General features: G+C 42.2%; 1 protein-coding gene across 1 annotated transcript in view; it reads left to right on the forward strand.

Moving 5' to 3' along the window:
* The window catches only part of meis1a (Meis homeobox 1 a), a 37,111-nt gene that overhangs the window by 9,291 nt on the left and 2,594 nt on the right, over positions 1–25,226 (forward strand). Inside the window, exons 8-11 of the mRNA XM_075462451.1 lie at positions 7,651–7,796; positions 18,911–18,987; positions 22,753–22,811; positions 24,603–24,692. Coding sequence (XP_075318566.1) covers positions 7,651–7,796; positions 18,911–18,987; positions 22,753–22,811; positions 24,603–24,692 — 372 coding nt within the window. The remainder of the gene's footprint in view (positions 1–7,650; positions 7,797–18,910; positions 18,988–22,752; positions 22,812–24,602; positions 24,693–25,226) is intronic.

Genomic DNA, 25,226 nt, shown 5'->3' on the forward strand with positions numbered 1-25,226 from the left:
TTTTGCTATTTTCACAACTGTGTAATTACTATGCTGCTGTACAAGTAATTTATCAACAACAACGACAAAGGGCAAGGCGGCTACGGAGGAGAACGCTGATGTGTGCTCAAGCTGAGACAATTCGGGCTCTTCAAGCAAGACGTATCTGCCCAAACGTCCACAAGAGCACGGGTCTCCTCTTCGGCCCACGTTTGTCCCCTACTCATTTTCGGTCTAGAAATATTATTTTCGGTCTTTCGTTAGCTTTACCACAGCCGGTCTAGTAATTAGAAGAACGACGCTCTGTTCTGTTACCTAGCGGCAGACAAACGACGGATGCTCCCGAGGTACAAAAAAGCAAAAAGTCTGGGATTAGGTCCGGTCTGCTTTCACACCTCCAAAAGATCCGCACCAGGGTTCGTTTGATCCGGACCGAGTCCGACCTTTCAGCTCGGTCTCGGTCCGCTTGTTTGGTCCGGACCAGAGTTCGGTGGTTTGTATTCAGACCATCCCAAAAGGTCCGAACCAACGAATTTCTGGTCCGTTTGGTCGTTTGGTCCGGACCAAACGAGGTAGGTGTGAATATGCCCTAAAATGAAAATGGCCGAGTAAAAGTTCCGTACCCTTCTCCATGTTTGGTGGATCCGCCGATTACTTTCTTTTCCGGTTCCACAGCAGACAGCAGCAGACTTTTACAAAATAAAAGCCTGTGAGCAACAGACTTTTACAAAATAAAAGCCTGTGAGCAACAGACTTTTACAAAATAAAAGCCTGTGAGAAACAGACTTTTACAAAATAAAAGCCTGTGAGAAACAGACTTTTACAAAATAAAAGCCTGTGAGAAACAGACTTTTACAAAATAAAAGCCTGTGAGAAACAGACTTTTACTAAATAAAAGCCTGTGAGAAACAGACTTTTACTAAATAAAAGCTTGTGAGCAACCGACTTTTACAAAATAAAAGCCTGTGAGCAACAGACTTTTACAATAATAAAACCTGCGTTAATGCGCGATAAAATGTTTATCGGTGTTAAATAATTAACGTGTTAACGCGATAATAACGAGTTAACTCGCCCAGCCCTACTTTCTTTACATGTTTTTTGTCTTAACTGTAGATAATTGAATAAATAGTCTGTAAACGGTCACTTAGAGGCTTCGAGTTCTGCCTTCAGTCGCCGTTATGTATACCTTTCTGGAGCTGAAATGAGCAGGTTTTGACAGGAGGGTCGGCGTTATATAAATGCAGCTAGAGAGCGATTGTAACACTGGACAGGAGTCCATCTTTAAACACATATCTATTAAGTGGTGAAACTGTTTTCAGAAGGAGCAACGTGTCACTGATCAGAGGGAGTGAATCTGGCTAACGTGGCGTTACGACTTGTGGGATAAATATTCTGACTTTTCATGAGTTTTCATTACATCTGCATCGACTTCACATTCAACAGCAGACGGCTCCATCCATCATTCTTACAGTCGGTGTGAATAATACATGCAGACATCGCCTGTCAGAACCTGCAGAACCTGTTAAAGTGCAGCTTTAACCTCGTTTTGTTAGATTGAGCTTTATGGATTTTGTGTAATCGAACACCAAAACAAATGAGGCTCTTATCCGGGTGAAGGAATAATCTGTAGAAATTGTGCTTTACTTTTTAGGTTAATCTTTATCTTTAATATCTAAGATAATTAAATATTGCAACAATAAGCTTGTTTATTTCACCAAGAAATGGAAACACCAAGAACTGAGTTTCAGGTTAATGTGGAGGTGAACTGTGCAGGACTTGGTGATACTTTGGATGGAATGTGGAAAGACACGCAGCACAGGGCCGCTCGGTGCGAGAGTCGAACCGGGGCCAGCTGCAGCGAGGACTGTAGCCTCTGTACATGGGGCGGCTGCTAAACCCACTACGCCACCGACCGCCCTCTTTGGAGGGTATCTTTGACTATCAATTTCCAGTTACTGATTTTTAAGTTTTCATCTAACTTTAGAAAACTTGAGATTCTTCATTTTGAGTTAATGTATCCTCAGCCTTCATTCAGATGTTCATCTGACAACCTTTAGCTTCCATGAAGCTGATTGCAGGTTTTTATAGGTTTTCATAGTTACTTTTCATGTTTTTTTCATGGTTTTTATAGGTTTTTACAGTAATCGAGTCTACTGGAGATGAATGCATGGATGAGTTTCTCCTGGTCTGTTTGGGAGAGGAAACCTTTAATTCTGTTGATGTTTCTGAGATGGTAAAAAGCTGCCTTGGTGACAGCTTTGATGTGGCTGCTGAAAGTCAGATCTGAGTCTATCAGCACTCCGAGGTTACCAACTTGGTCAGTGATTGTAAGGTCCCGAGTCTCAAGATATTTACCAACGCTGACCCTCTTCTCTTTGCTCCCAAACAGAATGATCTCAGTTTTGTCTTCATTTAATTGTAGAAAATTCTCTCTCATCCAGGTGTTTACTTCCTCCAGACACTGACACAGTACGTCTGCTGGGCTGCAGTCGCCATGGTGACAGAGACACATAAAGTTGTGTATCGTCTGCATAACTGTGATAATTGATGTTAAAATGACATTTGTTGGGATTTGCGGCTGAAAAAGTGAGGCGAATCGAACATTCTGATGCTTGGACTCCACCTTCTTGGTTTGCTCCTTTCCTGCTTCAGTTTGCAGGTTGTAGTGAGTTGAGTTGGACCTCCTCCCGCTCAGAGGGGGCTGTGCCGGGGGAGGGGTGCAAAGCAGCCTCGGGGAGTTGGCGGTTCGGCCTAATGAGGCCGAGAGCTTGTTTATGGAGTTACGCATCGTTTTTATGATTATTTCCACCTCTTCGGGCCGCAGCGCTCGGCTCAGCTGAGGCTCCGGGCAGGACGTGGGCTGCCGGGACCCGGGGCCCTAACCCCGGTAACCCCGGCCCTGTTAAAAACACCAAGAGAAAATGAGCCTCATTAAACGGGCAGAACGAGCGCTGCAACCCAGCTGCCGTTAGCGGTTTCCAGTTGAAATGCTGCGTTATGTGGGGGCGTGGGGAGGTCAGCGGTGTGAAGCCGCTCATCAGCTGGAAAAGCTGCTGTTTGTTAGGTGCCTTTAATGGGCAGAAACGTGTTAATGTTGGCTGGAGCTGTGCCAGAAACGTACATATGTTCAGCTAATTAGCTGTCAGCTCGTCAGCTGTGATAATGAGAGGTTTAACATCTCGTGAAATGTTTATAATGCACTTAAAAACAGCCTAAGAACTGAGTTTTTACAAGCCGGACCTGGAATCTAATGTAAGGGAAACATTGTTCGGTATCCAGTCGGTAGGCGGAGCCACGGGTATGACTTCACTCTCATAAATGAATGAATCATCATCCTGCAGCCAATCGGAAACCCAGAATTCACTCAGAATTCTGTTCGTACCGACAGCTCCGCTGAGCTCCAGCAGATTCATTAATTAACATGTAAATCAGTCACAGCCACAGCATGAGAGGCCCCCGTGGGTCCTAAACGGGCCCCACGTAGGTCTGTCCACGGGTTAGCCGAGGACCGAATGGGCCCTAAATGGACGACCACTTAGGAGAACCCAGGTGGGCAACAATAAGGGGCCCAATTTCAGCCCATTTATAACCCACATGGGCCCCACATTCCTTAAACTATGATTCTATTATTCATGTTTTATTATTCTCTCTCTGACACATTTAACAAAAGCCACTGAAACATTATAATTATCACATTTAGGAACTTTAATTCTTTTAGATATTTGCGTTTAATGTAGCCTCACAGTGGAACAGACTCTGAGTTTTCAGTGTATTTTCAAACATTATGAGGTGTGAACCAACATCTTTTGTTATGTCCAATCATGTCGTTGTGATACCTAAAATGAGCTGAACTACATTACATCACGGTCATTCTGCAGACGCTTTTAACCAAAGCGACTTACAATAAGTGTGTTCCACATCGGTAGGCAAAAGAACTTCAGGTCACAAGAAATCATAAGTGCATTTCCTTCCAAAACCAAACAGCTAAGAGCAGAACTAGGGCTAGAGTAAGTGCGGTAAGTTAGGTACCGAGACACATGGGAAGACAATTTAGGAAACCAATAAGTGCGTAAGGAGCTACACTCTCAGAAACAGGGGTACAGTACAGTCCTTTTTTGTCCCCTGAGGTACAATCTATACTAATGTACCCCCTAGGGTTAATTATTGGACCTAAAGGTACCTATATGTACCTTTTTGAGGGTCCAAAAGGTATTTATATGTACTCAAGTGGTAAAAGGTACTTATATGTACTTGTACATATGTATCAGTGACGGACTGGGGTAAAAAAACGGCCCTGGCATTTTGCACCCACAAGCGGCCCGTAGACCAGCATTTGCCAACCCCCCCCCCCCCCCCCCACACACACACACACACACACACACACGCACACACACTTCGCCACATGACGCATTCTGTAAGCATTTATTGACGCGCAATGTCATACTACATCAATAGGCAAAGAAGATGGAATGATGTGGCGATTCTCAGTAGTAATTACTTGCAACACACAGACATATAGAAAAATGGTGACGCGCACCTTCAATACAAACATTGGTGACAGCGCACCACATCCACATCTAAACTCAAGTTTCAGAAACCAAAATTAAGCTTCAAACTAGAAACAACAGGCACCGGGCATCAAACTTGCCTGCACGCACGCACGCACACACACACACACACAAACACACACACACACACACACACACACACACACACACACACACACACACACACACACACACACAATCGTCCACTAGTTTTTGATGTCCACTTCGCTCCTGCACCCTGTGTTTATATGCAAAAGTCCCTTCTTTAGATCGCTGTCCACTCGAGAGAGACCCAGCTAATACTTCATGACAAGACAGTTATGGTAGTCCAACTAACCAGTCCAGAGCTAAATACAAAGCAAATTGTCAGCAAGACAAGCCGTCAAATCGAGAACCCATTGTCATGAAGTTAGTAATAGGAATAAGAACAACTACAACAGCGCTGCCATAGATTACCAGGCAGTTACCACAAGCTAAACAGGTTTACACATCGTGAAAAGTGTGCCTTGTATTACTCTTTAGGTTAGCCAGACTAGCCACAGACTAGCTTATGACAGTAGGCTACACTGATATAGAAAAGTGAGTGACAATACAGACAGACCCTACGTCAAAGAGATGAGATGAAATATAAAAATAAATAGTGCCACGGCGGACACAATGATTAGTGGAAATCCTTCGGCCCCTACCTTGTCTTGTTCGTAGCGTCTGTGCAACACATCTTGTTAATATCCATATTTGTGTAGACTCGTTGCTATTCCATTGTGAACGTATTTCTTGGCGATTGCAGAGACAAAACTTCGTCATGTTCTTTTTTTCAAGCAAGCCAAGAAGGCATACTACAACATAGATTATAAGTTATTTATATTTACTTAGTTATAACTCTTTTCAATTTGTCCCTCTTTTTCTCCGCTCCGGCGTGAGCCGGGTAAATGAAATTCCCACAATGCATTGCTTTACTCCAGTTGTCTCAAAAACATACAGAACATAGATAGGTATACATTTCTTTTATTTTAAACATTTTTACATCGTACGAAGATATATTCAGATAAAATAAAATAATGGAATGTAAATTAACCATAATAAAACACATCATCAAGGTCCCACCGTCAGTGTGTAATGTATAGCGATTTTAGTGTTATAAAATGCGAAAAGGTTCCACTGAAGGGTCAGTAAGAAGGAACTTTTAGGATGACGAGGGAGCGTGATGACCGACCGTGACTGCGGGCCCGGGATGGGTATTGTCGGGCCCGCGATCAGCATTGTCAGGGCCGCGGCCCTTCGGGCATGTGCCCAAATGCCAGACCGCTCAGTCCGTGCCTGATATGTATTTTTCTACATGTTGGGGTACAATAGACAGTCTGTGTTAGGCTACTTCAGTATAAGGGTACAAAATTGCGCAGCAGAAGTACAAGATTGGTCTCTGTAAGGTACAAACCACAAGGGTACAAAATTATACCTTCTGAGGGTACTGCCCCAGTGACAAGCCATCGTACCCCTAAAGGTACAATTCTGTACTTTATTTTCTGAGAGTGTAGGACGAAACAGGTGATGTCCTCAGAGGGCGGATCTGGGTAGTGTTTCCTCTGCCCTGTAGGCCAGCACCAGAGTCTTAAACTGGATGGAGCTACAGGGAGACTAAACTAAACTCAATGAAAAGAAGGAAGCTCCATGCTTGGGGGGCCGGGGTCTCTATGCTCTCCTTTGACTTCGTTGTTATCTGGTAGTAACTCAGAACTAAAGATGTTTTTCTGTCAGCGAAGGCTGCAGGTACTATGCATCTGAGGAGCAGTTCCCTGTGCAGATGGTGATGTTGAAGGGGAACCTCCTGCATTGCTGCTTGGGATTATAGCCAAATCAACGGTCTGACCATTGAGCGTGGACTGGTTCCTCTGGTTCCTCTGGTTCCTCATGGGCCAGACGATGCTAATTGTTCTAAAATGCCTTGTTGTATAAATTGGCTGATCGGTGCACTCTCAGAAAATAAAGTACAGAATTGTACCTTTACGGGTACGATGGCTTGTCCTTGGGGCAGTACCCTCAGAAGGTATAGTTTTGTACCCTTGTGGTTTGTACCTTACAGAGACCAATCTTGTACCTCTGGTGGCCATTTTGTACCCTTATACTGAAGTAGCCTAACACAGACTGTCTACTGTACCCCAGCATGTAGAAAAAAAGGTACCTATAGGTACCTTTTACCACTTGAGTACATATATGTACCTTTTGGACCCTCAAAAAGGTACATATAGGTACCTTTTACCACTTGAGTACATATATGTACCTTTTGGACCCTCAAAAAGGTACATATAGGTACCTTTTACCACTTGAGTACATGCATGTACCTTTTGGACACTCAAAAAGGTATATATATAGGTACCTTTAGGTCCGATAAGTAACCCTAGGGGGTACATTAGTATAGATTGTACCTCAGGGGACAAAAAAGGACTTGTACTGTACCCTTATTTCTGAGAGTGTACATCGTGGCTGCTGCCATGTTGGACCGATCAGCAACATCATGCTCTCATGCTGACCAGTTTTAGCATGATCAGTATAGTTCGGCCACAGACCACTCAGCCATTGGAATATCCCAACAGACCATTGAGAAACCAGTAAGGACCACAGGGGCCACACTAACTGCTGCTGTGTCCCTAGGAGAGCTCAAACTTTCACCAGCTCTCCTGTTTCTAAGTCATGTGACATTCCTACACCTCTGCCTTCCTTATAAAGGCCTAACTAGCATCTACTGATGGCCGTGCACCGCGTGCTCGTCTCCGAGACACGAGAAGCTCCAACTGAACAGGTTGTTTCCGACCAGGACACTGAACAAAACTCTGTTGTATGACCCAACATGTCTGTTGTGTTTGGGTTTTTGGGGGTTTTTTGGGTGCTTTTATGCCTTTATATGGAGTTTAGAGAGACAGGAAGCAGGGGGCAGAGAGAGGGGGAACGACATGCAGCAATGGGCCGTCCGATATGGGACTCGAACCGGGGCCAGCTGCAGCGAGGACTGTAGCCTCCTGCACATGGGGCGCCCGCCCAACCCACCACGCCACGGACCACCCCTGTTGTGTTTGTTTTATTGTGAATGATCCCGGGAAGTAACTTGCTGTCTTCCTGTGTCGATCAGGTGACCTTCTGGATAACGGCGTGGCGTCTCCCAGCACGGGCGACGATGACGAGACCGACAGAGACAGACTGCACAACAAGAAGAGAGGCATCTTCCCCAAAGTGGCCACCAACATCCTGAGAGCCTGGCTGTTTCAGCACCTGACGGTAGTGTAGCATTAGCATTAGCATTAGCATTAGCATTAGCATTAGCATTAGAAGTAGAATTAGAATTAGCATTATAATTAGCATTAGCATTTGAATTAGGATTAGGATTAGAATTAGAATTAGAATTAGCATTTGAATTAGAATTAGAATTAGAATTAGCATTAGCATTAGCATTAGAATTAGCATTAGCATTAGCATACTGTGTAACAGTCCTAATTTTCATGATAAAACGAAACCAACCAAAATCAGGTTGTCTTATTATGCCATGAAAATATTCAGGTTCAGATAAACCTGATTTACACACTTTTTTACGTTTCATATAGTCGAAAATTCACAGAATTTTCACAGAAACGTATTCACAGAAATGCAGAAACATGTCCAGGAGTCTAAAATCAGGTGTGAAGAAGGTAGACAAGGTTTGGTTTTCACCTGCCACTGGAAGCTAAGCATCCTAAGCAGTCCTAAGCTTCAGTTTAGATTAAATATAAATTTCTACAGTCTGAGCACGTTTCCGGGTGTTTGAACTCTTGTTCTACTTGTTTATGTTTATGTTTGTTGTGTTGTGTTTGAACTCTTGTTCTACTTGTTTATGTTTATGTTTGTTGTGTTGTGTTTGAACTCTTGTTCTACTTGTTTATGTTTATGTTTGTTGTGTTGTGTTTGAACTCTTGTTCTACTTGTTTATGGTTTTTTTTTTTGTTTTTTTCAGCTTGTCCTTCAACTTTATTGTATATAACACTTTATTTTTTATTTTTCAAACGCAGAACAAACACTACACAGAGTTGGTGTGGTTACGTTACAAACTGAAATGTGAAAAAAAAAAAAAAAACAAAAAGGGAGGGGAGGGAATAGTTAAATACACAAGACTGACAGGCACTATTTCCAGTTGAAAGTAAGCTCTCCTTTAAGAAGGTTAGAGCGTAGATCAGCGGGCAGGTAGTCCATCAGAGGTCGCCACACAGCTTTAAAGTTTTCAGTGTTACCACTTAATTTTGCACTTAACCTCTCCATTGGAATAACTCCAAATATTTCCCTATACCCCTGAGTTACCGTAGGAGGTTTTTCACAAATCCAGTTTCGCAGAATACATTTCCGACCCAAGTATAGTAATTTATTAGTGAGCAGGAGTATTTTCCCTTTTATTTTTTTGTCTGGGGGTGGCAGCCCCAATAGACACTGCCCAGGATCTTTACAAATTCTCGTCTTTAGAATCGCACTTTTCTCTGTGGTTGCACATTTCCAGAACCTGGATATAACAGGGCATTTCCAAAAATAATGAATATATGTTCCAATACCCGTCTGACATTTAGGACATATTGGTGACCGATTGGGATTTATTTTGTTAAGAAAATATGGGGTCCTGTGTTGTCTATGGATGATCTTATATTGAATTTCCTTAAATTTATTACTCAAAAACAAAGAGTAGGATAGCTTAAAACAGTTCTCCCAAACCTCCTCCTCATAGGCCTTCCCGAGATCTTCCTCCCAATATTTCAGGACATTCCCAACACCATGACTATCACACTCTTGTAAGACATTATAGAATCTCGAAATAAAACCTTTGTTTAAGGTAAACTTGATAAGGAATTTTTCCATAGGTCCTGGGTGAGTACAGGGGTCCTTCGACTCCCTAATACCAGATGTTACAAAGTGGCGAATTTGGAGGTAGGCATATAAATCTTTGGATGAGAGGCCAAATTTAGTTTGAAGTTGGGCAAAAGCCATCATCGTGTTATTACTGTCAAATAAATCAGCTATTATTTTGATACCTTTTTTGTGCCAGTTTCCAAATACTGCTGAATTCACCCCTGGAAGGAAGCTTTTATTATTGATGATTGGTGTGATATAGTTAAGAGAATCCTTCCTACCAATATAATTATTCATATCTTGCCAACTTTTCACTGTATTATGTAGAATTGGATTATCCTCTCTCTTCAAACGGGATTTCTTTATACTCGTGAGCTCACCCAATAAATTAAAGGGACTACGTGCCCACCTTTCAAAAGGATCCTCCTGGTCCCTAAGATAATTGTGAAGCCAATCATTAATAAGTCTGCCATGAAATGTTATAATGTCTAATGTTAGGAAAGGACAAACCGCCTCCCGCCCACTCAGCCTCGGTAGGATCTCTTTGAATTACTTTTTGAGCCTTGACCAGACTATTTCTCAACAATTCCCCAACATTAGGCCCTACTTGTTTGTGTTTATGTTTGTTGTGTTGGGTTTGTGTACTTGTTGTGTGTCTGCTCGGTTTGAAGGTGGATGTTGGGTCGGTGCTGTTGAACTCGTCTGTTCTGGGGATTTTTTCAGGCATTGCTTCATCTAAACGACTTAGTGACTCTTCCTCTGTGACTTAGTTAAACACAGTTTGTGGTGAGTTTCCTGTTTAACTGGAAAAGAAGCCGTGTGTTCAGGTGTGTCTGGGATTGAGCAGGGAGTTTCCACAGGATTAGCTCTCTGAGCTTTTGTCCTTGATAATCTCTCTTCATCGGTTTTATGAAGCTGAAATAAATCTTGCTGTAAAAGGGGAAAAAGGGACGGCTTAGTCCTGAAAATCCCAGAGCGAAATGACTCACAGGTTTTGGCTGAGACCTGCAGAACAACCCCAACCCCCCTCCCACTGCCCCCCGCCTGCCTCCAAACATGGACGGGCTAAATCGGTGGCCGCCTGCTCGGCGGGGGTCCTGGGGGTCTGCCAGGACTCTGAGCTGAACCTGCAGGACGGCGAGTGCTGCAGCAGATGGGAGGCGGAAAGCAAGATGGGGGAGTGATGGTACCTGAGAGGAAGAGGGAGGAAGGGGGAGGAAGGGGGAGGAAGGGGGGTAGAAAGAAGCTGTCGGGGGTGGAGGTTGTGTGAAGGGCAGCTTGTTCAGAAAACACTGAAACAAAGCTGCAGCTCAAACCACAAAATTAATGCTTTTTGTTTAAATATTCGACCTGAGCAGCGGTACGAAGGTTCATCCTGAAATGTGTCAACAGAGCAATGCTGTTTTTATTCTTTATTCAGCATTATTTGTGTAAAAACACACATCCATCCATCCTGGTGACCTGTCCAGGGTAGAAGGGGTTTAACACCTCAGACGCCCTGATATATGCTCCCAGGAACAGGAAGAAGGAGTTTTACACCTCAGACGCCCTGATATATGCTCCCAGGAACAGGAAGAAGGAGTTTTACACCTCAGACGCCCTGATATATGCTCCCAGGAACAGGAAGAAGGAGTTTTACACCTCAGACGCCCTGATATATGCTCCCAGGAACAGGAAGAAGGAGTTTTACACCTCAGACGCCCTGATATACGCTCCCAGGAACAGGAAGAAGGAGTTTTACACTTCAGACGCCCTGATATATGCTCCCAGGAACAGGAAGAAGGAGTTTTACGCCTCAGACGCCCTGATATATGCTCCCGGGAACAGGAAGAAGGAGTTTTACACCTCAGACGCCCTGATATATGCTCCCGGGAACAGGAAGAAGGAGTTTTACACCTCAGACGCCCTGATATATGCTCCCGGGAACAGGAAGAAGGAGTTTTACACCTCAGACGCCCTGATATATGCTCCCGGGAACAGGAAGAAGGAGTTTTACACCTCAGACGCCCTGATATATGCTCCCAGGAACAGGAAGAAGGAGTTTTACACCTCAGACGCCCTGATATATGCTCCCGGGAACAGGAAGAAGGAGGTTTACACCTCAGGCGCCCTGATATATGCTCCCAGGAACAGGAAGAAGGAGTTTTACACCTCAGACGCCCTGATATATGCTCCTATAGGAACAGGAAGAAGGAGTTTTACACCTCAGACGCCCTGATATATGCTCCCAGGAACAGGAAGAAGGAGTTTTACACCTCAGACGCCCTGATATATGCTCCTATAGGAACAGGAAGAAGGAGTTTAACACCTCAGGCGCCCTGATATATGCTCCCAGGAACAGGAAGAAGGAGTTTTACACCTCAGACGCCCTAATATAGGTTCACCTGCAGTGAACTATTTAGGCAAATGTCTTAAAGCGTGAAACTCCAGCTTTAAAAGGACAGTGAGCTGGATGTTGGTGTTCTGATTTTTGGGAACATGGAACTCACTGAAAGCAGAAACTGTAATGTCTGATACAAAATGACTGAAAACAGTACAAATATTTAACTTGTGAGAGACATAACCTTTCCTTCTTTAAACAGTTTGACAGAACATATCCGCAGAGCTGTGAGTCAGACGTGGTTAATTAGCAGCAGATGTGATGAAACGTTGAAAAATCTGGGAGTTTATCATCAATAATCTCAGTTTGGGATTAAAAGCAGACACTTCGTCAGTGTGTCTGAGCTCAGATGCTCGTTCTCTGTGGAGCTCTGTGAGCTGAAAGGTCGCCGGGCAGCATCCAGAATGATCCCAGGAAAAAACAAGAAGCATCCAGAATGATCCCAGGAAAAAACAAGAAGCATCCAGTATGATCCCAGGAAAAAACTCAACACTGCCGTCCTCCTCCGCCTCCTCTGAGCCACAGGTCATAAAGACTGAAGCTGCCGTGGTCTTTACACGTGCACGCCCACGTGCATGCCCACCCACTTTCCCACAGTGTTTTATGTAAAAGTGCAGAAATCTACTTCCTGGTCATGTTTTCTGATGAAGCCGAGCAGAAGCAGGCGGGTCTGTTCGCGGTCGCTCGGCTCGCTAACGGCTCGCTAACGGCGGCCTCTGACGAGCGGCTCGCTAACGGCGGCGGCTGCAAAGACTTTGCATGTTCAGCAGAAAACTCTGAGACTTCAAAGCAGGGCCGCGGTCACAAAGCTCCACCCACCCGAGCAGTGGGCCTCCCGAGCCGAGCAGGAAGCCCCGGCGCTGACCTCCACCCGCCCCCACTGCCGCCCCCACCCATGCATCAGGGTTCAGGGGGCAGCGGGACGCCTCCACCCATCCATCAGCAGCTGTTTACGGCTTCAGAGCGGCAGATGTGGGTGGATGGCGAGTACACGACAGCCCAGGGGGAGCAACATGTGTGCAGCCGCCTGCCGCCACCCAACGGTAACCCCACCCCCCCGCCCAACGGTAACCCCACCCCCCCACCCAACGATAACCTCATCCACCCACCGGAGCCATGACCAAACAGGAAGTCTCTCTAACAACGCCATCAGACATCAAACGCCTGCGTTCAGAGCTCCACCATCACCTCCGTCTGGTTCCTGCGCCTCCGTCCATCATGGCGTTAGCAGAGCGCCCCCCCGCCCCCCGCCTGATTGCAGGCGCCACAGACCTAACAAATGGAGCGCATTAACTGCGGTGGTGATTGTATTTACGCCTCCAGCCTCCACACTCAGAAGGTGCTTCTGGGAGTTCAGTCGGACGTTTCCATGGTTACCAAACTCGTCTCTTTATCAGCAACAACGACGGCATCAACGATCTCTGCAACTAAAGTTTTATTTCTGTTCAGTTAAGCAGCAACGTTTCACAAAGAGAAAGAAAAGTTCGTAAAATAGTTCAATCCAACAAAGTTAATCAGTCAGAAAAAACGTTTTTGACCTTCTTAAAGAAACTGGGTTTCCTCTTGAACTCCCTCTGGGCTTCCGTAGTTCAGGCCATGAAAGAGACGTCGGGTCAGTCCTCAGGATGAGGACTTTGGTCCACAGGTATGAGCTACCAGACAAATAAATTAAAACTAAATGCTAAACCATTACTTTTGGATTCATTTTTGGATTCTGCGTACAAATGCAATTAATCGTGACTAATCAGGGAAATCATGTGATTAATTAGATTAAACATTTTAATCGTTGCCCAGCCCGAGTAAATATGAATAAAAAAGTTTGAGCCGGTGGGATAAATGACAATAAACACATAAAAAAAGCAGGTTTGTAGCAGTTGAGGGAACGACGGGTTTATAGTTTAACACAGTTTTGGTTTATTATTCAGACCTCCTGACAGGATGGGAACATAAGTCAGTGTCATCTGCATAGAAACTGACAATTACCTAAATGTACATGATTAAACAGAATGTGGCAATCGTTGCCCAGCCCTAGTTTTTTAAAACGTCGTGTACCAACACTTTTTGTTCTGTCCGACCTGAAACTTTCTCGTCTTCGTGGCTCTCTGGCTCTGGTTAAACATAAAGGCTTCTGTGATGAGAGGACGGCGGCTCCCTGGCAGTGAAAACATCATCCATTACCTCTGTGACAGGCCCCCCAGGGGCCCCAGGGCCAGCTCCCTGTGGGGGTCGCCTTCATTGACCTCTGACCCCGCCCCTGCGTGCACACACACTTTTAAACACACACACTTTTAAACAGTGTTAGGAGCAAATAATCACAACAAACGCTGATCATTTTCTGCTTTTCCAGCTAAATTTAGCGAAGTCGCTGCCTGCTTTAAAAGGATATTTCGCCTCTTCTGACATGAAGCTGTGTAACATCCCATATCAGCAGCATCATTTCTGAACATCTTCTTACCCCCTGCTGCGTCCTGTGAGCAGAGTTCCAGCCTCGTTTTGGTGTTGATGAAGGTAGTCCGGCTAGTTGGCTGGGGTTTAAAAAATAAAGCGTTTTGCTTCTCAGAACAATATGCGTTCAACAGAGTAATACATTTGTATCCCAAAATGGTTCTCCAGGAAAAAGTCAGACCTTTGCTTTCCTTTCCTTTCCTTTTTGTTTGGTTTCCTCTCCTTTCTTTCCTTTCCTTTCCTTTCCTTTTCTTTTCCTTTTTGTTTCCTTTCCTTCCCTTTCCCTTTGTTTCCTTTCCTTTCCTTCTCTTTTCCTTTCTTTTCCTTCTCTTTTCCTTGTCTTTTCTTTTCCTTTCCTTTTGTTTAGGTATACATACAGCTTCATCTCAAAAGAGGCGAACTGTCCCTTTAAGGCTGTGAGGACCTCATCTGAAGTACTGACGCATCTCTAATCACTTAACTTCCAGAGCCCGAGGACATAAATAATTCATCTTATTTGCCCCAAAATGAATAAGAGGGTGTCAGAAAAGTTGGATTGAATAAATAATTTAGGCACCATAAAGCAGTGCTGCTGCTCATCACTTTTACTCACCAGACATGAAACAGATGTGTGACCTACTCTGAAACTAAGATATCTGATTCAACAGCCCGCTGAAGGAGACTTATATGTACCTTTTGGACCCTCAGCTGAAAACTTAATTATATCAAACACTATCCACTCCCACATGTTGGGGCCTAAAATGGAAGCTCCCACAAATACTGTTGTGTTAAGATCAGTCATAGAAATGATGATAGTGGCTGTGTTCCAAACCGCATACTTCTCCTACTACTCATACTAACTTTCTGAGTTAGTATGCGAGTTTGAGTATGCGAGAAGTTCCCGGATGCATACTAGATTCTCCTAAATGTTGGGTATGCATCATGAGGTTACTACTCATACTCAAACTACCCAAGATGCAACGTAACGTGACGTCGCCGATCATCATTTCCTGTCAAAACGGCAGTTTCAAGCTAGCTACAACGAGGGTAGCTTCACTTCCTGTTTTCAAAACAAAAGCACCAATTGTATGGTAATGGCTTTCCCTATGATAAAAGGCAACGGGTATTTCATTTTGTGGAAATAACAGGAAGTGCGTTGCTCACTGCGGCTAGCTTTAGTAGCGCCGAATTCGTGGGAACAAAATGGTAAACAGCCGGTATTTTGTCAGGTTTTCAACACGTTGGGGATCTAAACGACTACTTTCTCACCTGAAAATGTTTCAAATGTTGCTAAAGTTTACAGAGTTTAGAGCTTAAGGGAAATCAGCTTCAGGCCGGCTGATTTCGGCTCGGGCAGGAGCAAAATGCATTGTGGGTAAACGCTCTGCATACTGTCTGATCGATGAGTATGTAGTATGCAGTATGCAGTATGTAGTATGTAGTATGTAGTATGCAGTATGCAGTATGCAGTATGTAGTTTGCAGTATGCAGTATGCAGTATGCAGTATGTAGTATGCAGTATGTAGTATGTAGTATGCAGTATGTAGTATGCAGTATGTAGTTTGCAGTATGCAGTATGCAGTATGTAGTATGCAGTATGCAGTATGCAGTATGTAGTATGCAGTATGTAGTATGTAGTATGCAGTATGTAGTATGTAGTTTGCAGTATGCAGTATGCAGTATGCAGTATGTAGTATGCAGTATGCAGTATGTAGTATGCAGTATGTAGTATGCAGTATGTAGTATGTAGTATGTAGTTTGCAGTATGCAGTATGCAGTATGCAGTATGTAGTATGCAGTATGTAGTATGCAGTATGCAGTATGCAGTATGTAGTATGCAGTATGTAGTATGTAGTATGCAGTATGTAGTATGCAGTATGCAGTATGTAGTATGCAGTATGCAGTATGCAGTATGCAGTATGTAGTATGCAGTATGTAGTATACAGTATGCAGTATGTAGTATGTAGTATGCAGTATGTAGTATGCAGTATGTAGTATGCAGTATGCAGTATGTAGTATGCAGTATGTAGTATGCAGTATGCAGTATGTAGTATGCAGTATGTAGTATGTAGTATGCAGTATGCAGTATGTAGTATGCAGTATGTAGTATGCGGTATGTAGTATGCAGTATGTAGTATGCGGTATGTAGTATGCAGTATGTAGTATGCAGTATGCAGTATGTAGTATGCAGTATGTAGTATGTAGTATGCAGTATGCAGTATGCAGTATGTAGTATGCAGTATGCAGTATGCAGTATGTAGTATACAGTATGCAGTATGTAGTATGTAGTATGCAGTATGTAGTATGCAGTATGTAGTATGCAGTATGTAGTATGTAGTATGCAGTATGCAGTATGTAGTTTGCAGTATGCAGTATGTAGTATGCAGTATGTAGTATACAGTATGCAGTATGTAGTATGCAGTATGTAGTATGCAGTATGCAGTATGTAGTATGCAGTATGCAGTATGCAGTATGTAGTATGTAGTATGCAGTATGTAGTATGTAGTATGCAGTATGCAGTATGTAGTATGTAGTATGCAGTATGTAGTATGCAGTATGCAGTATGTAGTATGTAGTATGTAGTATGCAGTATGCAGTATGTAGTATGCAGTATGCAGTATGCAGTATGTAGTATGTAGTATGTAGTATGCGGTTTGGAACACAGCCCTGGTCTGTTCAGTGTTAACTTTGGCTGTTATTTAAAGCCAGACTTACAATCTGTGATGCTTCCCTCCTCGTTTAAGCACTGCAGCTTTGGTAGGAAGCAAAGATTCTGTCACTTTTCATGCATGTTGGCAGCTTGAGTTCTGGTCTCTGTTGAGTTAAACCAGTGTGAACAGGTTGTGAACGTTGGTGTGTTTCCACAGTGTGAAAGTAGCTGCTCAAAGTGCTGTTAGGTGCTTAATGGAAGCAGCTGGCTTCAGTCATCATCATGAACTTTAACTCATTCTATGTCTGTAACATGTTCTTATTTAATATTTACTTTATTCCTCACTCTTTGTTTAATGCAAACACAAATCTCTTATCTTTAGTCATTTATATGAATTATCTCATAAAAAATTTTTCATTTAGATTTAGATACTTTATGTTATTTCTAACATTAAAGTTAGATTTATATCAGGTCTGTCCACATGGCTGCATTAATCTAAATCTTAGCGGCGGGTCTTATTACAGCATTAAAAGTAAATGTACTTTATTTCTACAGCCCTTTACAGACAATCCTTACAGTGTACCAAAGTGCTTTACAGCAGGTAATACATAAAGAGAAGAAGAAGTAAAAACAATAAAATCAATAAAAGAACAGTGAAAGCAATAAAATAAGATAAAAGTGTCATCATACTGCTGGGTATTAAAAGCCATCCTAAATAAGTAGGTTTTTAGCCTAGATTTGAAGTTAAAATTTAATTTAATTTAGTTCAAATCACAAAAAATGTCATCTCAAGTCGAGTTAAAACTAATTATAAATCAAGACATTATAATCCAGTCATAATCTCATCAGATCTAAGTGATAAAAATCCAAATTACTCAAAGATTTATAGAGCGTTAGTTAACGCTGCGTCGCTAAGGAAACCAACAGACTGCATTGAAACTTCTCTTCTATTAATTCATAAAAAAACTAAACTGAATCCTAAAAACTGGATAATCCTGCAGAATGAATCCGGCTCTGATGACATCAACATGATACAGATGTGCAGTTTAACTGCTCAGCCATGAAAGCTAATGTTCTCTTTTCCTCATCCTAAAAGGTAACTGAACCTAACCACGTTTAAGGGATCAGAAGACGAAAGAAAGCGTTAAAAGTTCCTGTTCAGACTGAATATGAAACCTAGGCTCCTGAATCCACGTTTTTTATCAAAAATAAAACAGATGGGGTTGTGTTCTGTGATAATAAAGAAGTGTTCTGAGCAGCGGCGTCAATTCAGCCACATTTCTTCTTATTCTTTGCAAAAGGTGCTCGAAAACTCAAAATTTTGCGAGCGCCACCTGCCAGTCGACTACATGAAAGAATCTAAACTTTATATTTTTGGGAGTCGCTCATTGACTCTGTAGCGCCCCCTACGATACTTAAAAATGGTCCCCGCATGGCGGTTAGTTTCGCGTAGGACAACGAAATTCGGTGCACTCATTCATCATGCCCAGATGCACAAAAAAGTCTCATGCCGCCATGCTCCCACGTCCACAGGAAGGCGGCCATCTTGGATGGAAGGTGCATTTTGGTGCCATTTTTGACCGATTCCACGCCTTGCATATGATCGAACTCGTCCTACAGATTTAATGCTACAGACTTCAAACTTTGCCAGGTTACTTTTAAGACATGGGGGGGGGGTGTTGATACGGGTGTTGGGCAAGATGAAACTTAGATAAATTGATTGTGTTGTTCAGAATTTCATTTGTAGTTTATTTATATGTATTAAATAATAGAAAAATCAATACAAATTGACACAGAGTATTTCCATAAATTCATTTTAAAGAAAAAAAGAAAGACAAACATTTACATTTTCCCCTGGAGCCAAGGTGTGGCAGCTGCCATGCCCAATGGTTCTGAGTCAACCACACACACTGTCTCCACTGAGCTCTAATTGGCCCGGCGTCTCCTCCCGTTATTTATGCCCCATTTCACATCTCTGTAATGAGTCCAGTTCCTCCTGTGGCTTTAATTAGCAGCAGCTTTCAGGGTCTCCACCCCAACACTGTGCTGAGGCTGTGTTTTGTCCCTCTGCAGCACCCGTACCCATCGGAGGAGCAGAAGAAGCAGCTCGCTCAGGACACCGGCCTCGCCATCCTGCAGGTCAACAACTGGTGAGTGGCCACGGCTCGGCGGCCCGAGGCCGATCATCACGACCATTCCTTCCTGCGAGGTTTCCTTTAATGTCACAGAGAACGAAGGCTTAATTGGAGAGTTAATTTGACCTCTGAGGCGTTTGCCTGAGGGACGTTTTTACTGAAACACAAACACTAACAGGAGCTTTAGCGTTGGGCATCGTTAGCAGACTCTCTAATTAAGCTGTTTTTCTAACACTATTACAGACCTCAGCACAAGGCAGCTTAATGCCTATCATGGTGTCAAGTATGCACAATAAACACAACTAGAAAGGGCTGTTCCTGCGAAACAGCAGTGAGAATGCTTATGAGCTGAATGGGGATAGCTGACCATGCAAAAAAAAGCTGAAAATAGTTCAATTTTAGCAGTAAAAACGGTTGCTGAGGTATTGGTTGAAGGAATTTTGTGATTTTTGTGTACTGCCAAACTTAACATTGGAGTTAGTCAGAGAGTTTGAGAGGTTGATCTCGGTTCAAGGCTCATAGCTGAAATTCTGTAAATGTGAGCGCTTTAGTAGTTACATTGGCTGAAAGAGGACGAATTTTCCTACATTTTAAGGTATAATTTGTTTCTGTAAGTTAAACTGTATGAATGAATTTGTTTGAAAAAAACTGAAACATTTGAAACTTATCAGCATGCACTACAACTGTGTGCTCATTCATAGAAATCAAGAAGGAGCAAAATGTTCATGTTTTTGAAACTGTCATATTTCAAAATTGGCTGAAGATTTGAAAAAGCTGAAACAATTTGGTAATAGCTGAATGTCTTGTGACCCATTTAAAGTTTGAATGGTGTCTCTGAAAGCATGCAGAAATAGTTCGGTTGGAAAGAGGAGGAAGTTTTAGAAGAGCTGAAAGCGGTTTCCATTCATTTGAATGACGGGAAAATTTGAATAAAAGTTGAATATCTTAAAAGGTGTAAAGGTTAAAAACACCAAAAATGACAGCAGGAATCTGCTGAAAGAGCTGAACGTTTTGATACCAAAATTGTAGAAATAGCTGAAAGTATGCAGGAGTAGTTAGGTGCCGAAAACTGGCGGAATAATAAAGAGAAAGAGGAACTTAATAGTGAGAATGCCTTAAAGCATTCTCACAAAAAGCCTTTTGGTGGTAATTTACATCATAGCGAAGTAAGAAATGATAGTGAGAGAATACCATGTAATTACCAGAGATGGGGACTCGAGTCACTGTGACTTGAACTCGAGTCGACTCGAGTCGCTGTTTTGATGACTTGTGACTCGACTTGACAAAAAATAAAAGACTTGAGACTCGACTCAGACTTGGAAGTTAAAGACTCGGCACTTGACTTGAAACACGATGACTTGAATGACTTGAGTGTTATTCAGTTCATGTTTTCAGTTTGTATATAAAATTAATAAATTAATTTAAAAAATAACATGGATTACCCGGCACATGTGTGACTTGGTCCCATCTCTAGTAATCACCACCATAATAACCAGGTAACAACATGGTAATAACAGACTGGAGCTTACATTTAATAAAGGGTCTGAAACCAAGACCAAGGACTTCTTTTTTTTTTGGGAGTCGCTCATTGACTCTGTAGCGCCCCCTACGATGCTTAAGAATGGTCCCCGCATTGGGGATAGTTTCGCGGATTTGTCCTCATTTAGTCAAAGTAACACCAGCAGAAGAAGCAGAATCCTCCTGAACCACTGGATCACATGCACTGAAAAAAGTGACTTTTTGGTGAAGTAAACTCTATTAGAGTAACTGTCATCATTTCTAACTTAAGATTCAGTAAGAACTCGAGCTTCTTTTTTTTTATATATATATTTTTGGGCTTTTTATGCCTTTAATGTTAGGACAGTTGGAGAGAGACAGGAAGCAGGGGGCAGAGAGAGGGGGGACACATGCAGCACAGGGCCGCTCGGTGCGGGACTGGAACCGGGGCCAGCTGCAGCGAGGACTGTAGCCTCTGTACATGGGGCGGCTGCTTAACCCACTACGCCACCGACCGCCCCAGAACTCGAGCTTCTTAAGTAAAATTAAACATTTTATTAACGTAATACATGAATTATGGAGGAAGAGTAAGTTTTACTTAGGTTTCCTCATACAATTTAAATGTTTAACAGTTGTATGTACATAAACCTAGAAATATTACATAAACTTTACTCTGAAAGTGTATGGTTAAAATCTACTAAGTTACTTCATAACAGCAAATACTACAGATATATCAAATTTAGGCAAGGCAAGTTTATCTGTACGGCACAATTCAACTACAGGGCGATTCAAAGTGCTTTACAGATACATTAAAACAGTAGAAATAAAAATCATGATTTAAATTTTAAACAAAAAAGAAAGAAAGAAGAACAATAGATAGAATCAGATAAAATCAGTAGTTAAAATGTGATTAAGTTTGAAACTCATTTACTTAAAATTATGTTGAGTATATGAGTAAAATGATGTTCCTGCCTATGAAAAACAAGTAGACTTTACTTAATTTGCTTAAATAAATATAACTTAAAACTTAGATGTAATTAAGTAAATGTTACTTAATATCTTTAAAACAGTTTTTTGGTGAGTAAAATTTACTTGATATTGCAGCATTAAATCTTACTTAAATCATCTGAGTGGAAATACTTACAAAGGGTTTTTTAAGAAATTTTATGAGTTGTTTTTTTCAGTGTGTTTGTTTACCTTTCTGATTCATTTTGTCCTTCACAGCAATAAAATCTGATCATCTGAGTTGCATTAGAGGAATATTTTGGGGTTATTTCTGCTTTTGTCAGATGTTTTAGTGGCCGTAGTTCTTAAATCTGACTCTGAATCTCTGCACCGCACCCTTCCTCCTCCTCTTTTATTCCTGAAAAGGCTGCTGCCTTTGTTTTTCTGAAAGGAAACTTCTCTCTCCTCCTCCCCCTTGTTGAAATGGAACGTCCCACTCAGGGGTGAGGAGGGGTGCAGGGAGACATAAATCAGGAGGGTCGGGCAGGTCGGCGGGCGGCTTCAGAGGAAGACCAGAGTTCAGGCTGGAGGTGTGGGGTCAAAGGTCACGCACACCAGGATGATGGCTTTGGACACTGAGGAGCGCGTCAGCTCATCTATAAAGAGCGCTGAAACGTGTCGGAACGTCCTGACACGGGAAGATAAATCAGGGATGTAAATGAGGAGGTGAACTTTTTACCTTGGGCCTCCTCTGATCTGAGGTCCTCAGCCCACGATGGTACGATCCGGTTTTCTGGGTTCGCTTCCTGTCATCCTGCTGTCTGATTCAGGACGGGAGATTGGACCGAAAACAAAGTTCAGGTGCAATCTGTTGGTTTCCTTAGCTGGGAAATTGTTTTTGAATTGGCTCTATATTCAATTCAATTTCATTTATATAGCACCAAATACAACAAATGTCATCTCAAGGCACTTAGATAATAAAGTCCAATTCAAGCCACTTGGAATTCAATTCATTGTAATCATAATTATTCATAAAATAATCCAATTCATTCATATAGAGCCAATTCAAAAGAAAAAGAATAGAATTGGATTAATCCAAGAATTGGATTATTTTATAAATAATTATGAATTGAATTGATTTCTGCTCCGTATCACCTCTGGAACTGGTTTTATTTTTCATAGGAGAACGTCACCGTAAACCACGTGACACGATGTTTAATTCTTGGTTCATATTCATCAAATCTCACTGATATGAGAGAAAAGACGTCGTGTTTAATGTCAGACATTCTGAACGGGTCTGATTTGCAAACTTCCTCATCCTTAATTTTTCTTTTTCAGGTTCATCAACGCCCGGCGGCGAATCGTTCAGCCCATGATCGACCAGTCCAACAGAGCAGGTTGTTGTTCCTCTGATCAGTTCGGGAACTGTTTTCATCGTTCTTTGATAAAACCAGCTGTAACTGAGGGATTCTGCTTGTATTTTAGAGCTGGTAGAAATGACTTTTAACCCTCATACCTGATTTAAAACACAACTTAAATTCTAAAAGGGGACATTTTTGTCCCCTTTTAAAATAGCTTAAAAACATCATATGTTTATATTTTTTTCCACTTTTTTTTTCATAAATCTTTTCTTCCACTTTAGTTCTGATCATAACTAACAAGTTTTCAATTACTTTTAAGAAATAAACCCTTTAAATACAAGTGTATATGAGGTAAACACCAATTTCTGTTAAAACACACGCACAAAAACTGCTGTATTCTCAATGTATGCAAAGTGAAATATTCTATGGGGGATTATTAGGTCTGGGATATGTCATTGATGAGCTACAACATCAGTTTTTACAGCTTTTTAGTTTTTCTGCAGTGGCAGATTACAGAAACGGCTCCCACAGACATCCATTATAATGAATACAGCATTAGACTTCCAGGTGTCTCTGCTGTCTGAGATCAGGATGGATGTGATGCAGCTGAAACTGTATTTTCCACGACTGGAACACTAATGTGGGTGTAAACCGGTTAAAAGAAGAAGCAGGCTGACCTCCAGCAGTCTGAAACCGGTCTTCTTCTGGCTCCTCGCTGAGTTAAAGCGAACAGAGAGGCTTAAACTGGCCTCTAAACCTCAGCGGGATTATCTGCAGACAAAGATGCTAATCACTCTGTCCGACCACTCCATTCACCATCTAAACTGGGATTAAAACAAACCCAAGCCCCGGCTAAAGTGGAGCTAAGGCACCGTTAGCCTCTTGGCCCCTCAGCTTTGTTGAGCATTAACCCCGAGGCTGACTTCCTAACAAAGGCTTGGAAACGCAGCTGAATGATGGAAATATGAAAGAGTTAAAGACTCCAAACCCTCGTTTAGTTCTCCCCCAGAGGAAACATTATGAAGTTAATTCCCCCCCACGGGGAAAAAAAAGGTTTCATTTAGAGTCTAAGTTTAAAGCTGGACCTTATTTCTGCCATAAAATGCGTTCATCTACTCCCGAATACCAGTTTGGTGAAAGTTGGCGTCCTATATATATATATATAAAGTTATATATGATATATATATATATCACATATATATATATATATATATATATATATATATATATATCACATATATATATATATATATATATATCATATATAATTCAATTCAGCTTTATTCATAATGCGCCACACACAGCCATCTCAGGAAGATGCAAAGATACAGTCCAATTCATTATGTTGCAAATAAGTTCAGTTTATACAGAGCGTGCACAAGGCGACTGTGGAGAGAAAAAAACTCCCTTTGAACAGGAAGAAACCTCCATCAGAACCTGGCAGCTGGTTCCACAGAGAGGGGCCTGATAACTGAAGGCTCTGCCTCCCAAACTGGCAGCTGGTTCCACAGAGAGGGGCCTGATAACTGAAGGCTCTGCCCCCCCAAACTGGCAGCTGGTTCCACAGAGAGGGGCCTGATAACTGAAGGCTCTGCCTCCCAAACTGGCAGCTGGTTCCACAGAGAGGGGCCCGATAACTGAAGGCTCTGCCTCCCAAACTGGCAGCTGGTTCCACAGAGAGGGGCCTGATAACTGAAGGCTCTGCCTCCCAAACTGGCAGCTGGTTCCACAGAGAGGAGCCTGATAACTGAAGGCTCTGCCTCCCAAACTGGCAGCTGGTTCCACAGAGAGGGGCCTGATAACTGAAGGTTTTGTCTCTGTCCACAGTGAGCCAGGCGGGACCGTACGGCCCAGATGTTCGGCCAATGGGAGGCTTTGTGATGGACGGACAGACACACCTGGGAATCAGACCACCGGGTAAACTCACATCAGAGCTGATTATACTTCATCAGTTTTAGTTTAGAGGTTTATTAGAGTAATGATCACATGATCACACCCTTAAAAAAAGCTCAGTTTGCTCAGAAACGTCAGAAAGAGGCAGATCTTTATGTAAATGTGATGTCATGGTGATGTCATCAAGTCTTTACGACGAACAAAGGCTGTGATTTCAGTCAGAGAAAGTATTCTGGAGGCCTTTTCTTTCTTTTTTTTAAAATTAAAAATTGTATTATATATATATATATTTTTTTTTAAATAAAAAAAAATCGAATGTTTTTTTTTTCAAATTGAAAATTTAAAAAAATAAATAATTTTTTTAAATGTGTTTATTCATTTTCCTTTTTCAATATAAACAAACTCCAACACAATGACACACAATCAGTGTCCATATCAATAAAGACAGTAAAACAGGCTTTTATTTTTGTAAAAGTCTGTCGCTCACAGGCTTTTATTTTGTAAAAGTCTGTCGCTCACAGGCTTTTATTTTGTAAAAGTCTGTCGCTCACAGGCTTT

The sequence above is a fragment of the Odontesthes bonariensis genome, chromosome 4 (genome assembly GCF_027942865.1).
Source record: "Odontesthes bonariensis isolate fOdoBon6 chromosome 4, fOdoBon6.hap1, whole genome shotgun sequence".
In the NCBI taxonomy this organism is placed as follows: Eukaryota; Metazoa; Chordata; class Actinopteri; order Atheriniformes; family Atherinopsidae; genus Odontesthes; species Odontesthes bonariensis.